Source organism: Rhinatrema bivittatum, chromosome 1 (genome assembly GCF_901001135.1).
Source record: "Rhinatrema bivittatum chromosome 1, aRhiBiv1.1, whole genome shotgun sequence".
Taxonomy (NCBI): Eukaryota; Metazoa; Chordata; class Amphibia; order Gymnophiona; family Rhinatrematidae; genus Rhinatrema; species Rhinatrema bivittatum.
The window spans coordinates 388,391,172-388,411,969 of record NC_042615.1 but is presented as its reverse complement, the minus strand read 5'-3'; the positions used below and the strand labels follow the sequence as shown (position 1 = coordinate 388,411,969).

The window sequence follows — 20,798 nt, the reverse complement described above, 5'->3', positions numbered from 1 at the left end:
AAGGAGAGTAAGTGAACTTAAAGCCTTGGTTCACTACTCCCCTTACTTAGAATTTTTTCATAATAAAGTCACACTTAGGCCGCATCCTACTTTCTTTCCTAAGGTGGTATCAGCCTTTCACATCAACCAGTCCATTACTCTTCCAATCTTCAAGCCTAAGCCTCATGCGAATGACAGAGATAAACAAAGAACACATTCTGAATCCAGACCATCTCAGCTGTTCCTCTCCTTCAATCCAAATTCTCCGAACCAACCTGTCTTCAAGAGAACTCTGTCTAGTTGGTTGTCCCAATGTATAATGTTTTGCTACAATAAGCGCAACATGCCATTGAATACAAGACCAAAAGCACACCAAGATATAGTTGCGATGGAGAAGGTCCAGAGAAGGGCAACCAAAATGATAAAGGGGATGGAACAATTCCCCTATGAGGAAAGCCTGAAGAGGTTAGGGCTGTTCAGCTTGGAGAGGAGACGGCTGATGTCTTGATATGATAGAGGCCTTTAAGATCATGAGAGGCCTTGAACAAATAGATGTGAATCGGTTATTTATACTTTCGGATAATAGGAGGACTAGGAGGCATTCCATGAAGTTAGCAAGTAGCACATTTAAGACTAATCAGAGAAAATTCTTTTTCACTCAACGCACAATTAAGTTCTGGAATTTGTTGCCAGAGATATGTGGTTAGTGCAGTTAGTGTAGCTGGGTTCAAAAAAGATTTGGATAAGTTCTTGGAGGAGAAGTCCATTAACTGCTATTAATCAAATTTACTTCGGGAATAGCCATTGCTATTAATTGCATCAGTAGCATGGGATCTTCTTAGTGTTTGGGTAATTGCCAGGTTTTTGTGGACTGGTTTGGCCTCTGTTGGAAACAGGATGCTGGGCTTGATGGACCCTTGGTCTGACCCAGCATGTTCAAAAGAGTCCATATAAAGATTGGCTACATCAAGTGCCATGGCAACCCCCCCTTTTTTTTTTTTTTGGAGGTAAAATTTACCATCAGACATGAAAACATTATTACGGAGGGCGATCGAAACCAAGGATCAGATAAAATCTAGTGGAATCTTATTTTCCCCTATACATTCACTGAGTCCGTCCTTTATGATGTTATGAGCATCTTCCCCGCGGTATATTGATGTACAATAATACCACATGGATAGTAGCAATAGCCAAGGATGGGTCCAAATCATGTACTGCAAACCTCTAATTTACTAAAACCTCCATAAATCTTTTATTTCATTTTCTTTAACAAAAGTCTAACTTGTACTATAAATACTAATTATATAGTATAGCCAAGGATGTCGAAGGGAACAATGTATTGATTAAGCCTTGTTAAAATTTCCATTATATCGACGGAGTCTCTGACATAGGAGGGCAACATAGTGACCATCAGTGCTAAAAATTTGTCAAAATATACACTGGTTGAAAAAGAGATCCTCGTGCAGAGATAATTGGACGCCCCAGAGGATTGTGTAATGTTTTATAGATCTTAGGAAGAACATACATCACTGACGTTTTAGGAAAATCAACTTTAAGAAAATGTCGTTCTCTCGATGTTATCCATTCATTCTCTAAAGCTTCTTCCACAATCAAATCCATCATTTTTTTCAGTTCTAAAGTAAGATCGTTGGCAAGTAACGTATAGTATGATGTATCCAATAACTGGCACAGCACTTCATTTTTATAATTCTGTTTATCCATCACCACCAATGCACCTCCTTTATTATCTGCGTTAATAATCAAATCAGATCGTTTACTTAAACAATCTAAAGCATCACATTACTGAACATACCCATATCAGTCCAGACAAGCGGTTTTTATTCATCCCTACCAGCGGATGGAGGTAGAGAACAAAACTTTGGGCACTGCCACATATACGAGAGTGCCACCTGCAGTCCCTCATATTTCTCTACCTCCAGCAGATGGTAGAGGTGCTAACCCTGCAGTACTGACTGACTGGATATTTTAAGGAAACTTGCTCCCAGGGGTGACAGGCTCCTGCAGAAGGGTCATCCCTTGGGTTGAGCCGGGCTAACGGGAGGTTGGATGCCCCTGGCCAGCTTCAGCCCGCGACCCCGGGACCCCTGACAGCCAGTGGTCTGGTTCCCTCAGTGGGCCCGAAGCCCCTCTGCCTGCCCAGGACAGGGAAGTACCCTTACTTTTATTTTTGTGCTTTCCTATGTGTCTGGGCCTTTAAATCTTTGTTGTGTAAATTTTTTTTAAAAAGTCACCCGCAGCTGTCTGCTTTTGCAACGGCAGAAGCATGTTGCAGGCTGTGCGGCCTAACAGGCTGAAATCCTCGGCGAGATCGTCGGGTGCAGGCCGGGCAGTAAGTGGGCGGATCGGGGGGATCCTACGAAGGAGGGTGGTCCCATTTGGGGCAGAATCACTCCAGTGGCTGGTTGTACTCCCGAACTAGCCGCTCTGTCTTCAGTCGCGGCAGCAGCCTGTTCACAGTGCCGGCGGGAAATTCTTGGGGCAGTGCGCCCTCTTCAGGGTTTGACACCTGCCGTGTGGTGCGCCCCTTGTGATGCCTTGCTTTATTTCTTGGTGCGTGTTATGACAGACAAGTAGCTCAGAGAGACCTGCAGGGCCTGTGGTAGCCCATCGGTTGGCCTGAATGACCACCTCCTCTGCATGGAATGTGCTGGCAGGGGGGTCTGAAAGGCAAGCAAAGCCACAGAGGCATTTTCGGACTGCAGCGGTGGCACTGGGATCACAGGAGGGAGTGGCTATGGCCGCAGAAGCGGAGCTGGATAGGGGGGCTTCTCCCCGAGGGTCCGGGGGAGGTCCCTGCCGCTCCTGTCTCCCATGGTTCGACCTGGGGAAAAATGTCCGGATGTCTCGGGCCCCAGGGAGCTTTTGCCCGAATTCGTTTTTTTAATGCACAAGGCCTTCCTGGCTAGGCAGGCAGGTAAGTGTGGTGTCACAGAAGGCCCGACGGGTTCAGCAAAGTGGGGGAAGGTTCCCCGGGCCCGCAAACTCTGCCTCCCGAGGGACGGCTAGAGCGATTGGAATCGGACTCGGACGATTCGGACGAGTCTAAGCAGAAGGATGTCTCCTCGGAGGCCGATCAGGATGGAGACCTGATTGGGCGTCCCCCTCTGGACCCAGGGGACTCTAAAACTGAATAGGGGACCTTGGAGGGTCCGGAGGCTGAAGGCAATGATCCGCGGGTGATCCGGCTTTTCAATAGAGAGGAGCTTTGCCTGCTTATACCTCAGGTGTTAGAGGAGCTGGGGATTAAGCTCACCCTGGAGGATTCAGATGCTGAAGGGGTTAATCCGGTTCTGGATGGCCTACGGAGATCCCCCAGCGCTTTCCCAATTCCGAAGAAAATCGAGAAATTGATCATCTGAGAGTGGGATTCCCTCGACTCGGGTCTGCGAGTTGGCAGAGCGATGTCCAAGCTTTATCCGCTTCTGCAGAGACCATCTGGATGTTCTCAAGATCCCGAAGGTGGATGCAGCAGTTATGGCAGTCTCGAAGAAAACCACTATTCCGGTGGCTGGAGCTTCCACTCTGAAGGATGTTCAGGATCGGAAGTTGGAAGTGCATCTCAAGCAAGCTTTTGAGGTCTTGAGGCTCAGCCTGCGGGCGGCAGTATGTGCAAGTCTGATGCAGCAGGCCTATTTATGTTGGATCCCGAAGCTGCAGGAACAGTCTGCCTCCGGGATTCTTTCCCCAGTCCAGGCGACTCGCCTGGAGGCAAGGGTTGCCTATGGCACGGATGCCTTATATGACCTGGTGAGAAGCGAGGCCCGTGCTAAGGTGTCAGTGGTGGCATCCAGACGACACTTGTGGCTAAGCAACTGGTCAGTGGATCTGTCATCAAAATCGCAGCTCTGTAATCTGCCCTTTCAGGGGAAACTGCTGTTTAGTGAGGACCTCGATCGTCTGATGAAGTTGCTGGGAGAGACAAAGGGCAATAGGCTGCCAGAGGATCGAAGTCTGGCCAGAAACATTTCTCTTCTCGGCCTCGCTTTCGGGAGTCCAGATGTTTTTGTCAGATGAGGCCCTCTGCCCCAAGATAGTCCTCGCATAGGCAACAGTCCTTTTGAGGGGCTGGAATGTCATCTAGAGGCAGATCCACCAAGGGTGCGGGTGGCAATAAGTCCTCACAATGAGATCCGGCAGGTCCACTCCTCGTCTCTGGTAATTGGGGGCAGGCTGGCCTGGTTCTACGGGGAGTGGACCAAGATCACTTCCGACCGGTGGGTGTTGAGCGTGGTGAGAAACGGCTACGCCTTGGAATTTCTCGCCCACTGCGGTCGGTCTTTCTGGAGTTGCGTTGTCTTTCCCGAAGCAAGCGGGCAGCGGTCCAGGAAACGCTTCAGCGGTTGTTAAGTCTAGAGGCGGTTGTTACGGTGCCAGTGTCCGAACAGGGACAAGGCAGATATTCCATCTATTTCGTGGTGCCCAAGGAGAAAGGCACTTTCTGACCTATCCTAGACCTGAAGAAAGTCAACCAGATTTTGAAGGTACCACGTTGTGCACTGTAACTGCGGCAGTACGGGGAGGAGAGTTTTTGGCATCTCACCAAGGCTTATCTGCATATCCCCATCCATCAGGAGCACCACAAGTTTCTCAGATTCATGGTTCTGGAACAGCACTATCAGTTTCAAGCGCTGCCTTTTGGGCTGGCCACCGCCCCGTGGACCTTTAGAAAGGGGATGGTGGTAGTGGCGGTGGTGCTGCGACAGGAGGGATTGCTGGTGCACCCGTACTTGGACAATTGGCTGATATCGGCGGTCACTAAAGGAATGTGTGCGGTCCGTGGACCGAGTTCGGTCGCTCCTGGAATCTGTAGGCTTGGTTATCAATGTGCAGAAGAGTCATCTGGTCCCCCTTTCCGTCGAATACTTGGGAGCCCGTTTCGACACCCAGCGAAGCAGAGTGTTTCTTATAGATGACAGGGTGAACAAAATTCGGGTAGATAGCGCATCTGCTTCGTCTTTAGGTGCCGAAGGTCTGGGATTACTTACAGGTCCTGGACTCTGTGGTGTCCACATTGGTACTGGTGCCCTGGGCGTTTGTCCATTTGCGGCTTCTGCAGAGAGCCTTGTTGTCCTGTTGGAATCCTCTGTCGCAACAATATTTCCTGCCCCTGGCTCTGATGGAGTCGGCGAGGGCCAATCTGGCCTGGTGGATGACGCGGAACAATCTGGAGAAGGGGATGCCTCTCGAGGTCCCGGAGTGGGTGGTGGTCACCACGGATGCAAGTCTTCGAGGCTGGGGGACAGTTTGTTTGGGCAGGTCTGCTCAGGGCCTTTGGTCGATGTCGGAACAGAAATGGTCCATCAATCGCCTGGAGATTAGAGCGGTGCGCCGAGCTCTGGAGCAGTTTCTACCCTTGGTCCGCGATTCGATGGTGCGAGTTTTTTTGGACAATTCGATCACGGTGGTTTACATCAACCGCCAGGGGGGAACCAAGAGTCCCACGGTAGCGCAGGAGGCTCAGCTGCTGTTTGAGTGGGCAAAGGTTCATCTCGAAGGAATCGCCGCCTCCCATGTCGCAGGAGTCGACAACGTCCAGGCGGATTACCTCAGCTGGCAGCAGTTGGATCCTGGAGAGTGGGAATTCTCCCAAAGGGCCTGGGAGCTTCTCTGCGAACAGTAGGGAACCCCGCAGTTCGATCTCATGGCAATGAGTCTCAGTACCAAGACGCAAAGGTTCTTCAGCTGCCGGAGGCAGTCCGGGGCAGTGGGGCCCGATGCCCTCATATGTCCGTGGCTGACCGGAGTTGTTCTGTACGTCTTTCCTCCGAGGCTGCTGATAGCAAAGGTACTCAGGCGTGTAGAGGGCCATGCGGGGTCAGTGATTCTGGTGGCTCTGGAATGGCCTTGCCGTCAGTAGTTCGCGGATCTGGTGCTGCTGGCAGTGTGGACGGACCTCTATGTCTGACCCATTTACTGGATCTCTTGCTTCAAGATCCTATATTTTCCGATTGGGAGGATTGCTTTTGTCTCGCGGCCTGGCTTTTGAGAGGAGGCGATTGTGTGTGAGGGGGTATTTGGAACCAGTATTACTACGTCTGCTCCAAGCGAGACGCCCTGCTAACCTCTTTAGCTTATTCCAGGGTATGGAAGGTGTTTGATACCTGGTGTGGACAATAGGGATTGGACCCTTTTCAGGTGTCTGTGGGTGGGTTTATCCAAAGGATTAGCCCATAGTTCCCTTCGGGTCCAGGGTTTCCACTTTGGGGTCGTCTCAGAGGGAGAGTCCAGGGGAAACATAACATAAGAAAATGCCATACTGGGTCCTCAAGGTCCATCAAGCCCAGCATCCTGCTTCCAACCGTGGCCAATCCAGGCCATAAGAACCTGGCAAGTACCCAAAAACTAAGTCTATTCCATGTTACCATTGCTAATGGCAGTGGCTATTCTCTAAATGAACTTAATAGCAGGTAATGGACTTCTCCTCCAAGAACTTATCCAATCCTTTTTTAAACACAGCTATACTAACTGCACGAACCACATTCTCTGGCAACAAATTCCAGAGTTTAATTGTGCATTGAGTAAAAAAGAACTTTCTCCGATTAGTTTTAAATATGGAGTGCCCCCTAGTCTTTCTACTATCCGAAAGAGTAAATAACCGTCTACCCATTCTAGACCTTTCATAATTTTAAACATCTCTATCATATCCCCCCTCAGCCATCTCTTCTCCAGGCTGAAAAGTCTTAACCACTTTAGTCTTTCCTCATAGGGGAGCTGTTCCATTCCCCTTAAGATTTTGGTAGCCCTTCTATGTACCTTCTCCATCGCAATTATATCTTTTTTGAGATGTGGCGACCAGAATTGTACACAGTATTCAAGGTGCAGTCTCAACATGGAGCGATACAGAGGCATTATGACATTTTCCGTTTTATTCACCATTCCCTTTCTAATAATTCCCAACATTGTTTGCTTTTTTGACTGCCGCAGCACACTGAATCGACGATTTCAATGTGTTATCCACTATGACGCCTAGATCTCTTTCTTGGGTTGTAGCACCTAATATGGAACCCAACATTGTGTAATTATAGCATGGGTTATTTTTCCCTATATGTATCACCTTGCACTTATCCACATTAAATTTCATCTGCCATTTGGATGCCCAATTTTCCAGTCTCACAAGGTCTTCCTGCAATTTATCACAGTCTGCTTGTGATTTAACTACTCTGAACAATTTTGTGTCATCTGCAAATTTGATTATCTCACTCGTCGTGTTTCTTTTCAGATCATTTATAAATATATTGAAAAGTAAGGGTCCCAATACAGATCCCTGAGGCACTCCACTGTCCATTCCCTTCCACTGAGAAAATTGTCCATTTAATCCTACTCTCTGTTTCCTGTCTTTTAGCCAGTTTGCAATCCACGAAAGGACATCGCCACCTATCCCATGACTTTTTACTTTTCATAGAAGCCTCTCATGAGGAACTTTGTCAAACGCCTTCTGAAAATCCAAGTATACTATATCTACAGGTTCACCTTTATCCACATGTTTATTAACTCCTTCAAAACCTAAATTCCTATTGTATTATGTTATAATTCCTTCTGCCTTTCTTTCTTCCAGCTTTAAGCTTCCCAAGTTTTTACTCCTTGTTAAATGTAACTTTGCCTTATTCTCCTCTCTTGTTAATTACTATTTTATTTATTGCTTCAGTTATACCCTTGTTCTATGTAAACCGATCCGATATGGTTATTACTATGAAGGTCGGTATAAAAAAGTGTTAAATAAATAAATAAAGTGAAGCAGATTTGTGAGGCAAGACTTGCCTTGGGTAAAGCCATGCTGACTTTGTTCCATTAAACCATGTCTTTCTATATGTTCTGTGATTTTGATGTTTAGAACACTTTCCACTATTTTCCCTGGCACTGAAGTCAGGCTAATTGGTCTGTAGTTTCCCGGATCGCCCCTGGAGCCCTTTTTAAATATTGGGGTTACATTTGCTATCCTCCAGTCTTCAGGTACAATGGATGATTTTAATGATAGGTTACAAATTTTTACTAATAGGTCTGAAATTTCAGTTTTTAGTTCCTTCAGAACTCTGGGGTGTATACCATCTGGTCCAGGTGATTTACTACTCTTCAGTTTGTCAATCAGGCCTACTACATCTTCTAGGTTCACTGTGATTTGATTCAGTCCATCTGAATCATTACCCATGAAAACCTTCTCCACTACATGTACCTCCCCAACATCCTCTTCAGTAAACACCGAAGCAAAAAAAAACATTTAATCTTTCCGCGATGGCCTTATCTTCTCTAAGTGCCCCTTTAACCCCCTTGATCATCTAACGGTCCAACTGACTCCCTCACAAGCTTTCTGCTTCGGATATATTTTAAAAAGTTTTTACTGTGAGTTTTTGCCTCTACAGCCAACTTCTTTTCAAATTCTCTCTTAGCCTGTCTTATCAATGTCTTACATTTAACTTGCAAACGTTTATGCTTTATCCTATTTTCCTCTGTTGGTTCCTTCTTCCAATTTTTGATTGAAGATCTTTTGGCTAAAATAGCTTCTTTCCCCTCCCCTTAAAACCATGCCAGTAATCGTTTTGCCTTCTTTCCACCTTTCTTAATGTGTGGAATACATCTAGACTGTGCTTCTAGAATGGTATTTTTTAACAATGACCATGCCTCTTGGACATTTTTTACTTTTGTAGCTGTTCCTTTCAGTTTTTTTCCCAACAATTTTTCTCATTTTATCAAAGTTTCCCTTTTGAAAGTTTAGCACGAGATCCTTGGATTTGCACACTGTTCCTCTTCCAGTCATTAAATCAAATTTGATCATATATTGATCACTATTGCCAAGCAGCTCCACCACCGTTACCTCTCTCACCAAGTCCTGTGCTCCACTGAGAATTAGATCTAAAATTGCTCCCTCTCTCGTTGGTTCCTGAACCAATTGCTCCATAAAGCTATCATTTATTCCATCCAGGAACGTTATCTCTCTAGCATGTCCCGATGATACATTTACCCAGTCAATATCGGGGTAATTGAAGTCTCCCATTATTACTGCACTACCAATTTGGTTAGCTTCCCTAATTTCTCTTACCATTTCATTGTCCGTCTCATCATCTTGACCAGGTGGACGGTAGTATACCCCTATCACCATAGTCTTCCCTGACACACAAGGGATTTCTACCCATAAAGATTCAATTTTGTATTTAGTCTCATGCAGGATGTTTATCCTGTTGGACTCTATGCCATCCCGGACATAAAGCGCCACACCTCCTCCCGGGTGCTCCTCTCTGTCATTTCGATATAATTTGTACCCCGGTATAGCACTGTCCCATTGGTTATCCTCTTTCCACCATGACTCTGAGATGCCAATTAAGTCTATGTCATCATTCACTGCTATACATTCTAATTCTCCCATCTTACTTCTTAGACTTTTGGCATTAGCATACAGACATTTCAAAGTTTGTTTTTTGTTTGTATTTTCATTCTGCTTTTTAATTGATAGGGATAAGTTAGAATTTTTTAGCTCAGGTGAGTTTTTAGTTACAGGCACTTGGACTGCTTTTCTAATTATTGGAACCTCACTGTCGGGATGCCCTAATTCTAATGCATCATTAGTATCCTTTGAAGATACCTCTCTCTGAACCATGCGCTGCTGAGTGACCGTCGGCTTTCCCCTTTGTTCTAGTTTAAAAGCTGCTCTATCTCCTTTTTTAAAGGTTAGTGCCAGCAGTCTGGTTCCACCCTGGTTAAGGTGGAGCCCATCCCTTCGGAAGAGACTCCCCCTTCCCCAAAAGGTTCCCCAGTTCCTAACAAAACTTAATCCCTCTTCCTTGCACCATCGTCTCATCCACACATTGAGACTCCGGAGCTCTGCCTGCCTCTGGTGACCTGCGCGTGGAACAGGGAGCATTTCAGAGAATGCAAACAGTCTGACTTCAGTTAGTCAGCCAGAGTGACTCACTGCTCTCTTAACAAATGTTGGTCCCTATTCAAACCCAATCACACCACCTCAACACCTTTCCAAGGTGAGTAACTGAGCTGAACTAGTCAACTTTTTTACTTAGGTATACACTACTCCTAGCTTATTTCTAGCTTCTGGCTACTTTTTTTTTTTTGGGGGGGGGGGGGGTTTGGTGGGGTTTTTTTTTTTTCAATACAAACACTCAGTTTGGATTAAATACAAACACTCAGTTCTTTAAAAGTCTGCAGAACACTCAGTTCTGCAGACTTTTAAAATAAACACACTACCTACTGCTTACTAGCTACCTTATTGACTGACTATTTAAAAATACAAACAGTCTAACTTGTTTATTCACTGCCTTTCTGACTATTAAAGGCACAAACACACTAAATAATATTCCCAAATAGTTAACTTTGCCCCAATATTTTTAACCAGCAAGGTGATCCTCTCCTCTCAGTGTTCCCACTGGAATGTGGGTTACTGAGCTCTTCCCTTCTAATTTATAATGTGCTTCTAAGGTAAATTTGTACAAAACAGTTCCTTTAGAGATTTACACTTCAGTTAGTTTTCCTGGGTGACTCACTGCTGTTCTGATTAACAAAGAATGTTACCTAATCAAACAAAACACACAACCTTAACACTTCCCTTGTAATATATAATGTGCTTCTAAGGTAAATTAGTGCAAAACAATCCCTTAGGAGATGTAAACTTCAGTTAGTTTTCCTGAGGAAGGCCTAGGCATCCCATCCGGATATGGTGCGTTTTCTACGAGGAGTCAAACATCTCCTCTGAATCACATTTGTCCGGAATGGAATCATAATCTTGTGCTACGGGTCCTTTGCGAGGAGCCGTTTGAGCCTCTGAATCGGGTATCTTTGAAGGTCCTGACTCTGAAGACGGTCTTTTTGATAGCTCTTTGTTCGGCTAGAAGAATTTCAGAATTGCAGGCGCTTTTGTGCCACGATCTGTTTCTCCGGATATCGTCCGATACAGTGTCCTTGCTTGTGGTACCTTCGTTTCTTCCTAAGGTGGTGTCTGTTTTTCATGTAAACCAATCAGTGGAGTTGCCCGGGTTTCCGGATTGGGCTCTGGATTCCTCGATGGGACGAGAATTTCAACTTTTGGATGTGACAGGGCTGGTATTATGTTGAAAGTCACTAATGCTTTTCGTCTTTCTGATCATTTGTTCCTCCTGTTCGGGGGAGCAAAAACGGGCAAAAAAGGCATCTAAGGCTTCTTTGTCTCGGTTGAAAGATACGATCTCTGCAGCCAATGTAAGAGGGCTTTGGTACATCCCGCTTGTCTGGACTGATCTGGACTGATCTGGGTATGTTCAGGAAAGGAAAATTGGTTCTTACCTGCTAATTTTCGTTCCTGTAATACCACAGATCAGTCCAGAGGCCCACCGAGGATCTTTGCCGAAAGACTGCTTGGTCTACTGCTGTATTTATTTGCAAAGCAGATTTGCCGTTTTTGGCTTCAGTTTCTAGGTTTAGCATTTTCTGCATGGTTATCTAGTTGGTCAGGGGTATCCATGTTGGGAGCCTCGTTCGTTCTTTATTTTTCTTATCTTGGCTTGGGTATCGATTAATACTGAGGGACTGCAGGTGGCACTCTCGTATATGTGGCAGTGCCCAAAGTTTTGTTCTCTATCTCCATCTGCTAAGAGAGATGAATAAAACCCGCTTGTCTGGACTGTTCCATGTGACAAAGGCTGGCCAATGGCACCGATAGCCTGTCACATGGAAAGGGCAAAGGGCCATCGGCGCCATTTTGATTGCTGGCAGCTGACGGCCCGAGAGCAGATCACTCCCGGGACCCCCGCTGGACCACCAGGGACTTTCGACAAGTCTTGGGGATGTGGGGGTTGCAATAAATTACATTTGGAGGGTTGGGGGGGGTTATTTTTTTACACTCCCCGGGTTTCGGGCTTCGATTCGGGGGGTGGGGGTAGACGAAATAAAATCGCGCCAAACCGCGGGAAAACGAAACCTCCCACGGTGGGCCAATAACGAAGGCCAAACCAAAAGATTCGGCCAAAAATTGAATCTGAGTGATGAATGAAAGAGGAGGTGGGCTTAGTCTTGTCCTCATTCACCAATCATTGAAAAAAAATAAGACATCCCCTGAAAATAAGCCCTAGCCATTTTTTCGGAGCTAAAAAAGAATATAAGACCTGTCTTATTATCGGAGAAACACGGTAGGTCCACGTTGATAAACCTTTTCATCTCCTATAAATTGATCATATTTTACTTGTTTAGGTTCAGAAAAAGAAGACTTTCTGTTATTAAATTCATTCAATCTACGATGATTTCAAGTGAGCTATGTTTTCGGCGGGTATTCGGAAAGCACCTTCAGACAGCTTTATGATCTAAAAGGCAAATTTATTGATAGCAATACAAAGACAATACAGATAAGAGGAACAAGGAAAAGAGGAAGTCGTTGTTTCTCTGGAGACGCAGGTCAGTGACAATTGGCATTCAGCTTGCTTCTCAAAGTGCAGAGCCCTCGGGCTGGAGTTTTTAAACTTTTTGCATTGTCCAATAGAAATACATTGATGCGCATCCTGGGTGTATTATCTTCTTCTAATATCCAATCATGAACGTTACTTTATAGTCCAATCAGGTATCGTCTCTGGGGTGTTGGCTTCTTCCGGTACTGAGCTTGCCAAAGCACATGGTTGCGAAATATGTTGCCAGCAAAGTCAGGAAATACACAGCTCAGGCTTAAGGCCTATATACATTTCCCCCCTTGAATCGTTTGGGAACGATTCACCAATGAAAGGCTGAGATTGTATTTCCTGGATAGAAATGGTCATAGCATCAATTTAGTATGACCCACCTTTTGGACTGTTAAAAATGGCTTTCATATTCTTTATATTGTTAAAACATTCTTCTTGCATATTTCTCAATAATTCACACATTCTGTACTTTGCTTTATTGTCATTCAATCATTCAATCTCACATTCACTCTTCAGGTTTCGTTCTGGCCTTTTCCAGTTGATCCAAGATTCTGTAGTGTGTTCCTATTAGCAGCATATGAGTAACCTATATTTCCAATTGATCTTCTCAATGATTGATTATTGATTGTCAATGAACGGTTAAAATGGTTGAAGCAATAATCCATCATTCTACTCAGGGTTAATGCCACTGTCTTAGGTTGCCCACGGTACGCAATCCTAACGATTGGCTACCTGGTGCTTACCCGTCGTCGTTAAGCATAACAGCCTGAGGAGGTAACATTGCTGCTGGCAAATAAAAGGCTTTCTGTCGTCTTCATAGATGATATCTCAGGCCATTAAAATAACAAACTTCATTCATTCTCACAATTAGCCATTGCAAACTCACTTAGAAATGTTAGCCACTTTAAACTGTGTTTCCCATCAATTAAACCTAATTCTGTGAAAATACAACCTTATCCTTAAGAAACCTTACACATCAGACTCAGAAGGAGATTCAATCATGCTCATCATTAGGTGTTGTCGAACTGCAGCAGCTTGAGAGTGTGCTTCAGATGTAGAATTTACCATAATGTGAAGTCCTAGCATTTTTGGCATAGCAGAAGCAATAGTTAGAATTAATTAATAGAAGCAAAACCACGCTTTGGAAGCGCTATTGCTTATGTCATAGGCCATCATGCGTTTGAACGTTATGAGAATATAAAACACATGCTTCAAACTAAATTAGGAATAGGATTTTAAAGAAAACATCCATTACCCCTTTGGAATGAATGTCTGTAACTAAGGCAGTGGTATCTACAAATGCTAACTATGTGGTGTTTAAGAATTGGGAAATCAAATGAGTGTCATAATTCTGTCTTAACCAAGAATTACTATATAAACATTTGGGACTACATTAAACCTTTCAGACTTACTAAATATACTCGGATTGAAGAGGACATGCTTGTCTGCGCAGCCTATTCACATGAGCTGCCTAAGAACGGTGTGAAGGCTGAACTGACAAACTATGCTGCAGCACATTGCGCCGGTCTGCCACTGGCTCGCAGATGTCCAAACAAGTCTGGACTAAAAAGGCAGGTTTTAATAACTGGAGATGAATATAACGTGGAAAGCAATATTGAAATCATATAATAGATGGTAAATCAAACCAGTTATCTATGGGACCTAGGGATGAATGTTCATCTCAATTAATCATATAATGGATATGAGAGAACTGGGAATAGCAGCAAAACTTTAGTGTTTTTAGGGTAATGTAATGTGTAGCGTGTAGGTGTATGTAGATGTATGTAGATATCCAAATCATGGCATCATATGGGCTTGGTGTGTATGGCAATCAATTATCAATTGACATTAGACAAATGTATAGTGTGGTGTACTGCATAACAGTTAGTCTTTGTGTAAAAAGCTGACAATAATTGGGAATGGATCTAATCTGATCAGGGCAATAAGGTTCACACAATCATGAGGACTGCATTAAAGTAAAGTACAACAACATGAAGGCAAAATATAAGCGAGCAAGAGTAATAAAGTTCAATGATGAGTGGAGGATGAATTCTGTGATTAGGGCGAGACTTCCGTAGAAGGGATGGGAAGAATGGAGTAAGTCCCATAAATGTCGTTTTCAAGCTTTCAGTAAGGTGTGTCAATTTCTCATTCATCACGGCCTAATGGGGATATGTGCTTCTTTAATGGTTTCAGATACCTAATATGGTAAAGTAGCATAAAATCAAATTAAGCATTGAAAGGAAAGTCATCTGCGGTAAGCTAAACCACAAACAACGAATATTTCAGACATTACACCAAACATAAGTCACACTAGACTGACACATACTCATCCATCCTACAAATATACATTCCTTGTCTTCTTAACATTGGACAGACAACAGACAACATGTGATTTGAGCTCAAAGTTCGTATCAAAAATGTATCAAAAAGAGTAGATCAAAAATCAAAAATGTGTATGAAAAATAAAAGTTCAAAATTCTGTCCAAAAGGTAGAAGAAGGAAAATAAAACTAAAGGTCCTTGAAGACCTGAAAAGTAAATACTAGCATACAATTGAAATATCAAATTAGCAAATATTGTGCATGTAGGTTTGCAACCAATAATATTAAATAAATTTAATCAATAATGTTCTGAGCTTATAGTCAATGTGTCATACCAAATAATTAGAATAATTAGAACTCAACTATTAAATAATTAAATATCAAATAATTTGAACTTAAATATGCTACGTTTAAACTAAGTAAAACTATTTCTCCTTTTTTTTTTTTCGTTCGCAGCACAGCCAGTGCTGGCAGAACAGATAAGCAGTGCTATGCCTTGCAACACTTACTTCCCCTTTTTTTTTTTTCTCTAAGATACAGTTTAACTCTTTAGCTAAAATGTCTTTTCAAATTCATAATTCTCCTCTCAGAATCATAATTCAGCAGCTCAGATTCTAAATTTTAACACTAGTATATGTTCTTGTCAGTACTCCAGTTCAGTATTAAAGGAATGTGAAGTCAGTAACGTAATAAAGGATCAGTATGTAAAGTTGAGAGCAAAGGGGATTTAAATTGGTGGGAGATGTGTCTCGCTCCCCCCCTTGATCCCTCTTTTACCACAAACGTACAGTTTAGAGCAGAAAGGAAATAACATGTTGTAAGAGGAAGATATCGCATGCGCTTGGTGATCACCTTAATAAAAATGCATTCACATTGAAAAGAGGAACTTACACTTAAAACTTAAAACTATACGGTACCATTTAAAAATTAACTTACTTATACTAAAAATCCTTATACTAAAAATATACCTGCAAATGATAATACAACTAAATCTTAATAGCTTGAACAATAAGACCAGGTAAATACATTAACATGGGAAAGCCTAGCAACCCGTCATATCTGTCCACAAGCCCATTACTTTTAGGGCGTAAACGTCTGTGATGGCATTACAAAAGTTCTTCAATCTGATAAAAATTGACCACATGCATCTGATCCCAGTGCATGGCTGCTGTCCCTACTACAGAAGGCAGGGAGCCACGTAATTAGTCAGGCAAAGTCTGTAGAGACATATCTATTTATTTTTCGGATTTTATATACCGGAGGTTCCTGTATAGATACGAGTATCACTTCGGTTTACATGACAGACATCGGGAAAGGCTGGCAAGGATTTACTAGTCTTATGTACACAATATCCTAGGTAAGCAAATTCCTTATCTAGCTTCTTTGTCCTGAAAATGAATACTGCAGTAATGCAAGCAATAGCTATAAAATAAGGTTCAGAATAAGGAGGTTTTCCTAAATGTGGTTCTATTCAAAACTGTATTTCATATTGAGTTCACACTGTGTCCTGTCCAAGCTTCACTAGAGTGGCAATGTAAGGTCCTACATACGCTGATACCTTCTCTGATAGGTGTGAACTCACTTTATCTGGGGACATGCTCTCTAAAAACTCAGGTTTCCTGTAACGGAATACAAGGGCCCATGAAAGGCACTCCTTCCAGGTGTGTTCTGCTTGCCCCATTACTTGGTGTAATCTGGTTTGAAATAGACCATTATATTGTCTTACCAGATCAGTTTATTTCACGCTGACACTGCTTTCTGTTTATTATGCCACTGCGATATCAGTAGTGACGCTACCTGGCCCAAAGTCATGCATCTGGTCATGCATTTGGAGGCATGGTTACGGCTTCCAGCGCTCCGAACAGTGTTCAGTGCAATTGCAGTCAGGGATCCTTCTAGAGGACAGACTCTCATTTGTGGGCTTAAGGCAAGTGTCCATCCATGAAATGAATCAACCCAAATAGTGACATAAAAACATGAACGATCTAATTTGGCAATTTTGGCTGCTGGGGGACCAGCGACAGCTGAAGTTACAGTGACTAGTTCAGTTTCCTCACTACTTTCCGTATTCTCATCGCTATTTGCAATCAAAATAGGCATGGATCGGAGGCAGGGAGTGGGTGACAGGTCAAAAGGTTCAGGAACTGGTGGCAGTTCAGGAATCTCAGAAGGTGGTGATAATACTGGAGGAGGCGGTGTAGGGGGAGGTGAAGGAGGAGGCGAAGGAAGAGGTGTGGGAGGAGGTAGTGGACGAGGGGGTGATGAATCATCTGGCACAAGAATAGTACTCGGTGCAGAAGCTACTGGCATTCCAGTGTCTGCTGAATTGTGCATATCTACAATTACTGGGCTTTCTACTGGATTTTCTGCAATTACTGGGCCTTCTACTGGGTCTACTAGCCATGTGCTGTATTCCTCGAAAGCAGGAACAACATCTTCAAAAAGGTCATCTACAATCTCAACTGTACTGAGTCGAGGCGTGCTTGTGTGAAATATGGGGCTTACTCGGGGTTCTCCTTCCCTTTCTGAAAGTGCAGCAGGATCTGAATGTAAATTACCCACTGCAGTCACTGTTTCTTCAGGCACTAAACAGTCACGAGCATATAGTGAATTATATGGGGGTGGTGACACTTCTCTGTCCCAATTAATAGCTTCTAAATATACTCGTGTCATAGCGAACCATCTGGACACCTGTAAATGTTCCGCTAGCTTCTTATTGTCTTTTGCCCTTGGCTTGCTATACCTGTCCTTAAAGAAAGCCATCAGCTGTATGAGCGTGGACGGGTCAAAGGAGCCCCCTACTGGCCATTCTAGGGAATCATCCCTCTTTGCCCACGCAACCCACTTAGAGTGGCATTTGCGAATCAACTTCTCATTAAGCTCATGTAGAGCGATAACTTTATTAAGGGGACATGACGGACAGACCTCTACTGCTATCTTGGGACCTCTTAATATTGCAGACCAAAACTTCGACATAATAATTTTAAAAATGATTTTCGTGTAGCCACTCTCTTATGAGAAAGAGTGGTTCAACCTTACCTTAATTGTAGTTTTCACCGTATCACGAAATCCACGCTTCCGGTGTGCTGTACTTCTTCAAACGCGAAGGTATTCACAGCGGGGCAGGGAGAGACAGCCTGCAGACAATGGTACTGAAGACCTATCTACTCCTTTCCGTTTGCCCGGGTTACCGGAATCTACAAGCTCCTGGGGCGGCGTCGCCGAAACAACCGGGATAGGGCCAGATGCGGCATCAAATCCGTCACCTGTTTTCGAACTTATTGGCGCACGAACGGAAAAAACCTATGACTCACTCGTATAAGACAAGTTTGAGTTTACTTACCTTTCCAGACAGCTCCAAGTATGTGTTCCGTGGAATGCTTGATCTGAAGGCTTCTTATTTCTTGCGGTACGTCTTCCCGCTTCGGGGTCCACCTGACTAGTTTCTACTCCGTCCCGGCACGTATCCCGGCAAAAGCCCGGAGCCCCAGGTGGTATGTGTCGCAGTATTCAGCTTGGGCTAACTGATTGGTACTGTACAAGATCTGCCAGATAGCAGTGCGCGCTGGACTGTGGTCTAGGAAAGAATAAAAGTTTCTGAACAGTTTTGGTTTTTTTTGAGAGTAAAACTTACTTCCTCAAATGCTTTCTTCGTGGTTTCTGAAGTGCCTCAGGTCTCAAAAATCTCAAAGTAGATTCTGGATGCTTCAGGGTGGGTCCCCACTCCCGATCGACGGCACCCTCACTTCCTTCGATGCTGGCAATGAGGTATTCCTGAAGGTGTGCTGGTCCGCGATGCCCGCATTAGGTCAATCCGAGTCACGGCACCAATATGTTTTCGGCGGGTATTCGGAAAGCACCTTCAGACAGCTTTATGATCTAAAAGGCAAATTTATTGATAGCAATACAAAGACAATACAGATAAGAGGAACAAGGAAAAGAGGAAGTCGTTGTTTCTCTGGAGACGCAGGTCAGTGACAATTGGCATTCAGCTTGCTTCTCAAAGTGCAGAGCCCTCGGGCTGGAGTTTTTAAACTTTTTGCATTGTCCAATAGAAATACATTGATGCGCATCCTGGGTGTATTATCTTCTTCTAATATCCAATCATGAACGTTACTTTATAGTCCAATCAGGTATCGTCTCTGGGGTGTTGGCTTCTTCCGGTACTGAGCTTGCCAAAGCACATGGTTGCAAAATATGTTGCCAGCAAAGTCAGGAAATACACAGCTCAGGCTTAAGGCCTATATACAGCTACCATAGTATCAGTCTCAATCTTAATAATACTAGCCACCATCGGAGCTTGATCTATAATTAAAAGCATTAGATCAAGAGAGCACTTGTTAAGGATCTGGTTCCATTGGGATAATATAAGAATAACTGGCCTGCCAGAAATGATTGAGGATAAGATGCTACCGGACTTCTTAGAGACATGGCTTAGCACGGCTCTCAACGAGGCTGAAGCCTATGGCATATTACACATCAAAAGGGTCCCCTGCTTGGGTGTAAAAATATCAACCCAGTTAAAGCTCCAACCGGTAGTCACTAAGTTTCTCAATTTCCAACATAAGGAAGACGTAATACGACAGTTTAGACAATCAAGGAAGCTGGAATATGAAAGATGCCCAGTACTTTTGTTCCCTGATTACTCGGTGATTGTTTCAGTTAAACCAAAAATGTTCTCTTTAAGTTGGTGGAGCAGCAAATCCAATTTGTGTTGGCAATTCCTTACAAAATTAAAATATGGCACAGAACAATATTATGGTTATGAGGTGTTTGGAGTGGATTCTTGGGTACTGCGGTGATGGCCACTCCCATGGGGAGGAGCCCCGTGAGGAACTGCAGTACTAGGCTAGACTCTATACACGCAGACACAGAGAAGTTGTATTTATTGTACAGCTCGATGATACTGCCTGGGGAGCCGGCAGCAGTGAAGGTAACCCAGGGAAGTAGTCCAGTCTCACACTTGAGTAGGTGATAGGCAGCGCGGCGTAGCAGGGACAGGTCCCGGATGTAGATACAGAGCGCTGAAGCTGAAGGTGAGACAGACTGAAAAGGGTTAGTACTCACTGAAGTAGAAAGCTGTATTGTGAAGGTCCTGGCAGGCAGAAGTTGTTCAGTGGCAGGCACCAGATTAGGGAGAGCAGGCCCTCGAGGAGCGAGTACCCGGTATCCCAAGATAGGTACCTGAAATAGAGCAGAAGGGCCCCCGAGGAGCGGGTACCCAGGTTAGTGAAGAAATGTGCCGAAGGGCAGAGAGAGCTTCCTGCGGCAGAGCAGCTTAGACCGGAGGCAATCCAATCCTTGCTAACTCAGATTGTTAGCAAACGAAGGGCAGGCTAAATACCAAGATGTGATGATGTCACTTGGAGGGGACGCCCCCGAGGTTCCTGCCATGACGTGGGTGGCGTGCATGCTCGCCCCCTAGGAGGCCCTCAGGAAAATCATGATGAACACCGTCGCCGTTGATCCGGGGACACCGGAGAGGGTGGCATGAAGACGCGGCAGTAGCCATCTTCCCAAGGCTTGAGGCGAGAGAAGGAAGAAAGGTGAGGCACAGAGGTTGAAGCCGTCTGAGACCGATGGACGCAACAAACAAAACATATGTTTATGAAATGGCTGAGGAAGTAAAGGATTTTGTCCAGGTTGGATGGGAAATGAAATCGACTGACAATTCTTAGAAGAGCTGCAGTTGCTAGCAACGACTGTTCATCACTTTCAGTAAATGATTCTCTGATCTCTCAGTATTTTGATATGTCTCCAGTGAGGGAAGATTGATGGAAATACTTTCAAGTTGAACCAGAGTTGGTATTAAATTGTACCCAGAGTTGTGTTAGCATTTATAGTTATAATCCTGCTTTTATAACTGTTTTTTCTGACATCCATACGTATTTGTGTTTGTATGCTCACATTTGGGAGTGGGGTCCTACACGTTACATGGGTCATTTGCCCATGGTGGGGCAAAGAGATTTGAAAGAATTTCAGTGTTTTGGAAAGAGTTTCGAGAGGGGGAAGGGGAGTGGGAAAACAGAAGGGGAGGAGGGAGGAAGATTCAATTTTAGAAATACGCATAGAGATGGCAGTTAGATATAATTACAGACTGGGAGAGAAGC

The 20,798-nt window shown here is 44.2% G+C and overlaps 1 protein-coding gene across 4 annotated transcripts in view; it reads left to right on the top strand.

Annotated features, from left to right (window-relative positions):
* Positions 1 to 20,798, top strand: part of SARAF (store-operated calcium entry associated regulatory factor) — a 154,185-nt gene that overhangs the window by 13,102 nt on the left and 120,285 nt on the right. The window contains exon 1 of one of the 4 annotated variants that reach the window (XM_029601637.1): positions 18,469 to 18,658. The exons of the other annotated variants lie outside the window; for them this stretch is intronic. Within the exon in view, the coding sequence (XP_029457497.1) occupies positions 18,484 to 18,658 (175 nt within the window). The 5' untranslated portion in view covers positions 18,469 to 18,483. Of the gene's footprint in view, positions 1 to 18,468; positions 18,659 to 20,798 lie in introns of those variants that run through there. 4 annotated transcript variants of the gene reach the window in all.